The following is a 12,447-nucleotide window of genomic DNA, read 5'->3' on the forward strand; positions in this document are numbered from 1 at the left end:
GATTGGCTACAATAAACTTCATATTCAATGTTTTTAGATAAAGGGATGTTTGATCCTGCAGTGTCTGTCTCTGCATAATTCAGCGATATTTCATGCATTATTGACTTTGGGAGGAGAAGGAGAAGACTAGCAGGGAGTATTTCTGACTGTGGTTTCATCCCAAATGGCACCCTATTCCCTACATAGTATACTACTTTTGGGCAGGTCCCTGGTGCACTAAATAGGGAATAGGGTGTTATTTTGGATGAAACCTGTGTCCGCTCCAGGTCCCCCTCAATCTCTATCTCTCTCTGCCAGTCCCCATTTCCCATCAGTCTCCTCTCTGGACTGCAATACAGACCTCTGGTTGATATATTCAACTGCACAATAAGGGATTGAATGATTACATTCAAATATTAAAAGACCTTGGCTCTGTTTTTTGTTTATTATTCTTTTAATTACGTAATAGCCTTCAGCTGTAATTAATTAACGAGTGCTGCTGTTGTGGTGAGTTAACTGCCTGGGACAGTAGTTTAGAATCCCACTGGTTCTTCTGGGTGACACATCAGCCTCTTGTTTTCTGTTTCAATCGCTTTAATCTCTCGGGATTTCAACAGCAGTCCAAACATAGATAATTAGGCAGAAATATGCTAAATGAGCTTTATACACAAACACGCACAAACTACTTTTAATTGGCTCTCCTAATAGATGACACAACTTGCATCACTTCAGAATATAAAAAGCTGAAGTATTTTGCATATGAATACATTTTGTTGAAGGTCGCTACTGTTAAGGACTCACATGACCTTTTATAACGGAATAATAAATTGTGAATAAAGCTCATAGGTTCATGGAGATCTTGCCTGGCTCATCCTGTAGTCCTACATGGGCTAGTAGACTACAGTACCCATCCACCCCTGTCCTACTTGGGCTAGACTACACCACACCCTGTCCACAACCTGTTTTAACTGTGCTAGACTACACGACCCATCCACCCCGACTTTAGTAGATCCGCTTAATAACCCCAACTTTGTAACACTAACAACCGCTTCCTGCTTGCTCCCGAGGGTCACCTAGCTGGACGATGTGCAGATTTCGTTATCAGGAATGTGATTTCTTTATTTTAGGTGTCCCTGCTCCCTGTATGTTTGTTTTTATGTGACTGCATACAAATTGTGATTCTTTGCTCGGCTCGCTCTTTGTTCTGTATGGATGCTCTGTAGGCTTGCTGTTTTGTCTTTTAAAGAATGCCAAGTCGTGGCATGTGAATGCTTTTAAAATATTTTTTTATTTGTGGTTAAACCCCATGTCGCCAGTGGGTGTGTAATTCTCCTGAATCTGGAGTGTTGACCACTCGTCCAGAATCTGGCACAAAGGCATGTGAATGTTTTTCATGTATACAAAGTAAAGTATCTCACATTGTTTTTGTGTGTGTTCCAGATGACCATCTCCCAGCTGAAGGCAGAGCTAGAAAAGGGACCTCAGGAGGCAGCCGTGTACACCCAGCAGATCCACCAACTCCAGAGCTCTCTGAACAACCTGCAGCAACAGAGCCAGGTAACACACAATTCCACACACACACACTTTCACACAACTAATACTTCCCCTCCCATAGTTTAATCGATGCTCCATCAGTCCATGTCACCACCATCACAAATTCAGGGTATTGACCTCCCGTTAAGACACTTCGTTTGACACCTTCATTTGACACCTTTACAATCCTAACAACAGATGAAACACTAACACTTGCGCTTCCACCTATGGATGTGCCAACCGAAATAGCAATAGACACTAAGTCCCCAATTTACGGTGACTGCAGTCATTTTAACGTGCCATACCGACTGCCCCTCGCTAAAACGTGGTAGCCTTGCAATGCCATTCTCTAAATATCTTAACCCAGCCTCCTCACGTACCACCCTCTCCATCTCAATGCTCTGCTGTCACCAGCCTGTGATGAGCTTTCATTGGCAACTTCACATGTTGACAAAACATGCATGCACACACACAACCACAGGCCTATAATTAAACCAGCCGGGGGTTAATCTCTGCCATACCCCTGCCATGGCAACCTGTCACTTTGGGCTGAAATATACGATTGCAGGTAACCGCAGCGATGTGCCCGGTGGGGCTTTCAGCTTTAAGGGCTGTTGTTTGGGTTGCCAGATAGGAATTAAAGCCCCCCATGTCCGGCGTGTTGGTCGTCCTGCCGACACAGCTGCTCTCTGTTCCCCAAGTAAGTGTCTGGGAGAGAGGGGGGATTAGGGAGCTGGATGGTAGCCCACCACAGAACCCCCACTCAGGCTCACTTAAAAAAGAGATGTAAATCTCAATTTGACTTCCTTGGTTAAATAAAAGATAAAAAAATTAATAACGTGATTTTCCGGTGGCATGCATTGAAACGGCTTTCTTTTACAAAATAACTCTGAAATAAGATACTTATTTTCAATTAATTGTCAACATATAACACCATATTAAGGTGTGGGATGTTCACTGTATTACAAGGAACAACTAGCAGGTCTATTTTTCTCCAGCACCTAGCATAATCTGTCCGTTCACAATTCACCTGTGGGGAAAATGGCGTCTCAACACCCGAAAACAGAAGGAGTTGGCCGGTACTGTCCAAGAGATTGTTCGTGAGGAAATTACCTCTCCCCTCAACTTGCAATTAAAACCGGTAAATTAATCTCTTGCACTGCTCACTTCTAAAGTGGATACCTACTCAACTAAAGTGGAACATTTGGAGACAGCAGCCAATGTGACAGAGGGGCGACTCCATGACCTGGAAATAGCATGAAATAAGATGGTCATCTATCTCCTAAAAAAGGCAACAGAATCACTCAAATAGTTAATGGAAATTCAATGTGCGGGTCACAGGACTGGAAACTGGTGTGGACATGGGAACCCAACTTCCTTAATGAGCAGTCTTTTCTATGAACTGTTTGGGCTGGAGAAGCTGGGTCCCATGCCACTGATAAACATTGTGCACCGCACGTGTCCTCTCCACAACGAATCTCGGTGTATGATTGTACGAATCCACAGTTTTGTAGTCAGACGGCGAACTGCTGAAACAGAGGGCGACCTACAAGGTGAGATCCCAGCTACACAAGCTAAACCTGAGATGCGGCTTCATCCACCCGACAAAACTCAAACCTTCCAGAATACAACACACACACTTTCCACTGCCAAGGAGACTCAAGACCTCAAAAAGCACATCAAGGCCAACACACAAGGGGACGAACTGACAGATCTATGCTAACCCCAATTTGACTGGCTCAATATTCAGGTACGCTTTCCATGCACAATCACACATTCTAGCCTATGACTATGATGCTGCCCACAGCTTAAGACAATGATGAAGACACCCCCTCAATTGGGTAAAAGGAACACTTTATTATTGCTGAACATTGGACTTATTATTATATAGCCTATGGTCCAGGCCATTTAGACAATGATGACGCCACACTTATGAATAAAAAATGGCCAATATATTGAAGTGTCATACAGACTGGGGCTGCTTCCTTGTGGGGCTACAGCGCATTGCTTCCCTATGCTCTAAAAATGGCAATATAAATTGGAAGCTATTCCCCTACAATTGTTATTGTACTACTGTTTAGGATAGATGGCCAGTCCCATATGGGCTACCACACAATTCCTTAATATTTTTATGTTGATTGCTTTCCCCCTCCATTTACGCTAATGACTTTATTTGTTTAATGTCATTTAAACCATATTGCTAATAATAATGAGGATAATGAATCAAGAGCTTTTTCTCCTACAGCCATCCTATTTGACTGTTTAGGCTTGCATACCAGTTATATTTAGCCTACTTTTTTCCTTTTCTGTCTTTTTTTTCTTCATTAGCCACCCTAACTCATCAAGTATGCAAACTAAAATGTAAAGGTCTGAAAATTGTTACTTATTTTGTTTAATTTAATTTATTTTTGAATACCTTAAAGACCCCCCCCAAAAAAAATATGCTGCTTAATACTAGAACCGCCATAGGCCAACGGCCACTGACGTTTTGATTTTGTGAATAAATAAAAAAAATTGCATAAATAAATAATTCCTGCTCCTTCCCTAAATGTTTGTATTTTACACTGCTTATTTGTTAGAATTTTGAAATCACAAACAGAAAAGTATTTAGAGCCTTGATACCTGTAAAAATAAGCTGTTTTGGGACAGTTTTATTTACTATAAATCTATTACTAATTTTAATTTATTGTAAGGGAAATGAAAACATGCTACATGTTGCGGTAGGTCTTTTAGAATAATGCAAAACATATCCTTGACTCTATCCAGCGACGCAAACGATACCAGACTACTGAATGAATGACAAATGTATGGAATGGGCGATAATTGTGCAAGTTACTTCACAATCAAATTGAAATTAGGCCTAACTGAATGATGAGGGTGAAGAGGTTGATTTTAATTTAGAACAACAGTGTAATGATGAGTTTGTTATGCCTATTTATCAGCGTTGGCGCTCATGTTAATAATTTGACTGCGTTGATATCATTGTATCTGACGTTTTACAGGACTGTTTTATTTACTGTAACTCTATTACTAATCAGATTTATTGTAAGGGGAAACAAAAACATGCTATGTGTTGCAATAGGCCTTAAGAATAATACAAAACATATCCTTGACTCTATCCAAGTTGATAAGCGGGAAACAAATGATGCCAGTCAGCCTGCACAGCCGGCCCATTGAAACTACACCTAAACTATACCAAAACTAATTTCACACAGAATGAGTTAGCCTATAGACAAGATAAAATTGGCAATATTCTGATGAGTGACAATATTAGGTTTGTCAGTTGTCAAATTGTACATGAAGAGATGGGTGCATCTTGTAATTTACAGATGGAGGGAAAAGAGCATCTCTTTATCAAATCCTCCTTCAGAGTCACATGCAGTAAAATATTTAGATTTCTATATAGTATCAGAAATAGCATATTCTGCAGTTTCTATGACACTTACATTTGTCAAATAACTTTCAAAATTCCAAATGTAACTTTTTTCAAGAATATGCGTGCTGTCCATGCATTCAGCACATGACCACTCACGTGGCAGCATTGCTCTGGCTATTAAGCAAAAGCTGGTAACATAATACAATTAAAATTAAAATATGCTATTCTGTCGTCAATGGATGAATGGGCAATAGAAACCAGTTAGAAACTGATAATGGTGCATGTGACTTCAATGAACTGAATGATGAGGGTGAAGAGGAGGATTTGAATTTGATTTGATCTGAATGATGAGGGTGAAGATGATTGAATTTAGAACAGTAGTGTAATGATGAAGAATTGTGGGCGGTCTAATTATTTTATTATGAAAGGCTGGAAATGGTATACAATTTCCCCTCAGAATCAAATCAGACACAGTCTCCTGAGTGGCGCAGTGGTCTAAGGCACTGCATCGCAGGGCTAGCTGTGCCACTAGAGATCCTGGTTCGAAACCCGGGCTCTGTCGTAGCCGGCCGCGACCGGGAGACCCACGGGGAGGCGCACAATTGGCCCAGCGTCGTCCAGGGTAGGGGAGGGAATGGCCGGCAGGGATGTAGCGCAGTTAGTAGAGCATGGCGTTTGCAACGCCAGGGTTGTGGGTTCGATTCCCACGGGGGGCCAGTATGAATTTATTTTATTAAAAATAATGTATGCACTCACTAACTGTAAGTCGCTCTGGATAAGAGCGTCTGCTAAATGACTAAAATGTAAAATGAGTACAACATACAATGTGTGTAGTTCACAATGGCAAGCCGAACCAAACGAATGGACGCACTGGCAGCATTGCAAATGCTGCAGAATTTAGATGAGTTGGAATCGGATGGAGGATCAGATATTGAGCTTGAAATCGACATTGCCGATGAAGGGTCTTCATCTGATTCTGATGTTGACTTTGAGCCTCTGCCGCAGAAAAACCAGAACAGAGCCAACTGCCACGGTGAGACAAGAGTCTGGGAGGGATGGCACGGTTTGGGAAGAAAAGAGTGACGAATTTATGTGACATCAGAGATTGTACTGTTGCTCATGCACACAGAAAAGGAAACAGTGTGGGATATGTCTATGGAAGAACTGTAATCGTTTATTGCAATCTTGTATATCCTTGGGGCATATGGTGGAAAGAGCATGGATTTGGAGTCATTTTGGTCTGATTGGTATGGGGTGGACTTTTTCAGAGAGACCATGCCACGCAACCGCTTCAGAGAGATTATGCGACACCTGCGGCAGGTGCACACGAAACAAGGCCCATGAAAACTGTGTGCAGTGCAACCGATTTGTTTGTGGGGCTTGCTCACACAAAGCCCCAACGCTGACTGTGGACCCAAAGCATAAAGAGAAGACGAGATTGATTCATGCATAAAGGCACGAGTATAAGGGCACAGTAGTGTCCGAGACAATCAACAAATGACTGTTTTTAGATTTCCACAAATATTTATTTATGCAATTCATCCTTTTTATAATTGTTCATGCACTGGTGCTTTTGTTTAGCAATAAAGCAAATAATTTCATTTGTGCACCTGGCTGGTTATATTATTATTATTATTATATTTTTCAATTCTACTTTGTTAAAAGAAGCTGTAACTGGACGTAAAAAATTACTATAACTCTAATCGAATCTTCAAATGAAGTTGATCAAATGGATTACACTGTTTTTATTGTAAGGGAAACTAAAATAGGCTATAGGCCTACTGTTTTTTTCTAGGACTTTGTAGAATTATACAAAACACCCTTGACTCTATCTAAACAAATAACTATTGTTATATATTTTTTTATTGATATATTTTCACAAATATTTATTCATGCAATTCATCCTTTACAATAGTTTATGCTCTATTTATCAAGCGTTGGTGCTTATGTTAGCTGCACCTTGCGGGTTGATATGCATATGCTAAAGGAACGCCCGGCAACGTTCTCTAGAGGATGCTTATAGGCTGAAAGGACAGACTGGTCTAGTCTTAAGAGACTCCATAGGTAAGGCTGCCACTCGCAACCCTGTAGTGATAGTGCAGAGTGGGGGGAACTGGGGAGGGAGGGGGGGAATGGTTTACAGGGAGGGTGTTAACGGTTAACCGTTATTCAGTTAGCTGCCAAAAATACATTTGACCAGTCATGCTTATCGGTCTATAGGAGACCATGTAAAGCGCGCCTCCCATTCGCCATTCGGGTGTATAGGCTAAAGCCTGCCTACCGTTGACTATCAGCGCGTCACCCACCACTTTGCAATGTGAGCTTGAGGCAGTATAATTGTTTGAAACCTGAACGTATTATTTGAAGTAAAGTAAAGAGGCATGTCTTACCTTGCTTCAAAGTAGCCTTGCGAAAATCCATCCGTAGAAATGTGGAGGCAATTTTATAAAGACTTCCTCATGCCATTAACCAACATTTCTCTCCTGTTCTGTTGGTTTTCCTATCCACTTTCTTTCGTTGTCCAGAAGCCAAAGGCACAATCCTAGTCATATTAGCAGCCCATCATAGTAGTTGCTATTAGATTCCCCCTCTTTCTAAGTTTCTAACAGAGATTTTCATCTCTGTCACATATGGAACTGCTCGCATTAGGTGCGCAGTTTAGAACTGTGTTTTCCGCAAATTGCATTTGGGCAAATGTTTGAAAATTACGTTTTGTGAGCTGCTTCGTTACAGGAGTTGCATGTTCAATAATAGGCTATAGCCTTTTGACAGTAAGACGATAGGCTTGCTATTGTTGCATGTTTCCATTAAGCTCTTAATGAAAAATGTCCGGTCCTTGTATGTATGCATGCATACTATCGGGGAGGAAGAGGCGAAGCGAGAGGTTTCACTATCGCCTAAATCTGTCCATAATAAGTCCAATGTGTTTCTATGGGCTTATTTTGGGCCTAAGCTTGTCACCTGCCTTGGGACGACTCCCATTTTTAGGGTGGAAACATAAGCATCTCGTCATTATATACAGATCTCTGATAGTATTTTCTGTTGGTCACGTCATTTTACTGTTTGGAAAATGTTTTACCTTTTGTTGACCGGTTAATGAGTCAGTCGGCAGCAACATTTACAGAAATGTGCATCCCAATCCTTATTTTTATTACACATCCATGGACTTATCAACACTAAAGATAACAATTATATAATTAATATTCTCTCTTGGAATTTGAAAGGGCTTAATTGTCCTATCAAAACGTTCCAGCTGTCTTGATATCCTAGCAAGAAACCATATTAATATAGCAATGCTCCAAGAAACACACCTGCCCCAAATGGATGCAGATAGAATGCAGAACCATTTGTACAAACTGGCTGCTTTTTTTATCAGCCCCAACCAAAACTAAAGGTGTAATCCATAATGATACATAAGAAACTCAATCACCATCTTGGGTAAAGGCGAAGACCAAGAAGGCAGAATCACTTTCCTTAAATGTATCCATAATGGAAAGAAATTGCTTTTATTAATGTGTATGCTCTAAATTCATATGATCCTACGTTTTTTAAAATCTTTGTACAGAATATTGTCAGAATTAACTGAATTCCAACTGGTTATTGGGACAGACATTAATGCCATTTTGGACATGGGGAACAAGTCTAATAAGACCAACTACATTTTGACAGCGTGCTAGTTTCGCGCCAGCATTTTCGCTGGGAGAGACAACGACACTGGTTATCAGAGAGAAATTAAACACCCCAAATATTGCTGGAATAAGATAATATCGGTTGTACTTGCAGTATATTTGTGGCGTTCATGGTATAATTGTATTTGATCGTTTGTGTTCTATCAGGAATACTAAGGTGAGGAAGTGCATCTGGCTGCGTTTTGTGTGTATTTATTTTCGCGCTAGCAGAGGGAGTGACTTGCTAGAAGAAAAAAATAATCATGGGAAATTACAATTACCAGTATTAGTTTTGACAGTGCTGTCATTCTAAATGATTTAGTAAATTGGGAATATACGTATATTTGGTATTGCTATTAGATGGCTAGGTAAACTAGCAAGCTAACACATTTTGTGGCTAACTAGCTAACCAGCTCGCTCAGTGAAAGTGAATTGGCTGCACTTGTTTGCTAGCCAGCTAATTTGATGGATGACTAGTTAACGTTAGCAAGCTACGGGTATTCTTGACAATTGTCAGCTATATCGTTTGATGTTAATTAGCAAAATTGTCGATGAACATCAAACCAACCCTAGCCGTCAGTTTGCCACGTTGCCCGATGTTTATGTTGTAGCTAGCTAGCTAACGTTTAACTATTTGCCTTGGCTAGTGTTTGTAAACTTCAGGTAAGTTAGATTTGATATCTATTTTTAGAAAATAAGTTACAGTATTACGCTTGTGTAGATGCCCAGTCCTGTATGTTGACCAGTTACCAGCTAATGGCCTGTAGTTAGAAGCGGGTAAATTAGCTAAAAGGATTAAATGGTACAGATAAGTGATGTTTTGATTCTGGCAGTGATGCCCAGCCTGACCCCTCTTTTATACGTTACACTGTTACTTTTTCCAAATCATAGTCGCATGCATCATGTAGCCTAGACCATAGGCCCATATGATTTGATAAGGTTTGTATCACAACTAAAGTGGCCAAATAACTAAAAACGTAGCCTATAGAGCTAGGTGCATCGCAGTGCTAACTGTGCCACTAGAGATCCTGGTTCGAGTCCAGGCTCTGTCGCAGCCGGCCGCGACCGGGAGACTCATGGGCGGCGCACAATTGGCCCAGCGTCGTCCAGGGTAGGGGAGGGAATGGCCGGCAGGGATGTAGCTCAGTTGATAGAGCATGGCATTTGCAATGCCAGGGTTGTGGGTTCGATTCCCACGGGGGGGCAGTATAAAAAAAATATGTATTCACTAACTGTAAGTCGCTCTGGATAAGAGCGTCTGCTAAATGACTAAAATGTAAAATGTAAAAACTACAATCCACACGGAACCAAGGCTCTTCAACATGTACTCTCTGATTGCAACCTCATTTGATGCCTGGCGAGCACATAATCCAAAAGCAAAAGAGTACACTTTCTACTCAAACAGATTTAAAACATTGTTACGAAGCGATTTTATATTATCTACACCTCTACTTTCAAAAATTAAGAAAATAGGAATTCGACATATGAGCTTGTCTGATCATCATGCCTACTACTGCCAACTACACATTTCAGAATCTCCTAGAAGAGCCACAAGATGGAGTTTGAACATTTCATTACTACAAAATCCGACATTCTGTGATCGATTTGAAATGTAATTAAATTAATTCATAATGATTTTTAAAATATCAGTCTAACCCTCGGATTCTATAGGATGCCACCAAAGGTTATATAAAAAATAATGCAACTGCATTTGGATCTGGGTTGAATAAATCACAATTGAAGAAGATATCAGAATTGGAAATGTTAACTCCGTTGTAGTGTTCTCAACAAACACGTTTTTCAGACCAGGTAGCTATTACTCTTTCCAAAGTCAAGACGGAACTTAATTTGTTGATAAGACAAAGAGCAGAATTTGCCATCCATCGAGTTACTCAACCAACAAGCTACGAAGTAATTATCAATTAGCTGATATAGCAACTATTGAATCTGAAACAGGAGAATCACTATCAGAACCCAAATTAATCAAAGATGATTCTGCTTCAATAAAGAACTGTACACCTCTGATTGTAAATCCACATCAACCCAGACTAAGTCCTTTCTAAAATTAATTAAGAACTTATCTTCTCTCAACAGAGGAAGCAGCCTCGCTGGGAGCCCAAATCTCTCTCAATGAACTCAAAAGGGCATTGGATAGCATGAATAAAGTCAAATCATCTGGATGGGACGGTATTCCTCCTGAGGTTTATTTAAAATGTTGGAATCAATTAGGTCCACTATTTCTCAATTATTAACACAGCCGTTTAGAAAGTTTCATTTGGGAGAGATGTAAATACAGCACTAATTTCACTTTTATAAAAAAAAGGTAAGGATGCCACCCAGTGTTCTCACTATTGCCCCCTATCTTTGATAAACACAGATATTATACTGTTTTCCTAAATGTTGTTGTCCCGTCTCAAGACTTACTTACCCAAATTGGTCTACACGGACCAAAGCAGGTTTGTTAAACATTTATCCTCTGATAATCTGACTTGCATATATTAAATGCTTTATCAGAAACAACAGCACCTTAGGCTGTTTTATCTCTCGATGCAGAAAAACTTTTTTAGACTAGAATGTTCATATCTCTTGTCTGTCTTGGAACATATGGGAATTTGCTCCAATTTCATTAATATGATTAAAATTCTATATGCCAATCCCTCAGCCATGGCTATAACAGGCAATATCTGCTCTTCTCTGTTCAGAATCACTAGAAGCAGCAGACAAGGTGAGATATTTTTATTATACATTGAACCCCTGGCCCAGGCAATTGGTCAATCAAAGGAAATAACATACATTTCCTTAATCTACTGATCACTTCATCTCATTACACGCAGACGATATTTTACTATATCTAGACACTGTATCTCAATCACTCCCAAATGCATTGAAAATCATAGATAACTTGAGATTAAGCTAAATGTATAAAATGAATCTAACTAAATCAGCCCTACTGCATCTCTACTTATGGAATCCCAATCATTTAACATTTTAAATATTTGGGAGTAGATATATTTCCTTCCTTTTAGATTATACCATTGCCTGAAACTTTAACACAATGCTCAAATCAATTCGATCTGACCTCAGTAGATAGACTAATATCCCAGTTGTTTCAAACGGCAGAATATCTATTGTCAAAATGAATATATTCTAAAGGTGGAATTTTTGTAGTTCAATGCTTCAAATGTCTACCCCTTCTGGCTATTGGGATACAGTTCATACTGTGGTTTCAAAATTCATATGGCAAGGTAAGTGATCCCGGATCAAATTAAACTTACATAAAAGGAAAGACGTAGGAGGACTCTCCGTACCAAACTTGAAATTGTATTTCCATTACTGCTGGCAGGCAGCTCTGCCGCAAGAAAATGTGTTGGCTCTTAGATGGCAATCCCCCCACTCTCTCCCAATTCGCTAGTGGAAACAGTTACTATTAGAAGTGATAACATTAGAATTATCGACAGCGAGAATTTAATGGTGCTAGTCAAGGAACAATGAAGGCCTGGACAAATATACTTGACTCTGTAAAGAATAATCTCCACTAAAGCCCAACCCATACAAATAAACAATCTATAAAGCCCAACATTTTGTTACGTTACAGCCTTATTCTAAAATGGGTTAAATTATTTGTTTTCCTCATCAATCTAAACACAATACCCAATAATGACAAAGCGAAAACAGGTTTTTAGAAATGTTTGCAAATTTATTAAAAATAAAACACAGAAATACCTTATTTACACAAGTATTCAGACCCTTTGCTATGAGACTCGAAATTGAGCTCAGGTGCATCCTGTTTTCTTTGATCATCCTTGAGATGTTTCTACAACTTGATTGGAGAAGTTTGGAACCACCAAGACACTTCCTAGAGCTGGTCGCCCGGCCAAACTGAGCAATTGG

At 39.9% G+C, this 12,447-nt stretch overlaps 1 protein-coding gene across 1 annotated transcript in view; it reads left to right on the plus strand.

The window, feature by feature from the left end:
- LOC311136929 (early endosome antigen 1-like) overlaps window positions 1-12,447 on the plus strand; it is a 56,485-nt gene that overhangs the window by 21,904 nt on the left and 22,134 nt on the right. Inside the window, exon 10 of the mRNA XM_084171248.1 lies at window positions 1,420-1,536. Coding sequence (XP_084027374.1) covers window positions 1,420-1,536 — 117 coding nt within the window. The remainder of the gene's footprint in view (window positions 1-1,419; window positions 1,537-12,447) is intronic.

Source organism: Coregonus lavaretus (assembly GCF_964263955.1).
Source record: "Coregonus lavaretus genome assembly, chromosome: 11".
NCBI lineage: Eukaryota > Metazoa > Chordata > Actinopteri > Salmoniformes > Salmonidae > Coregonus > Coregonus lavaretus.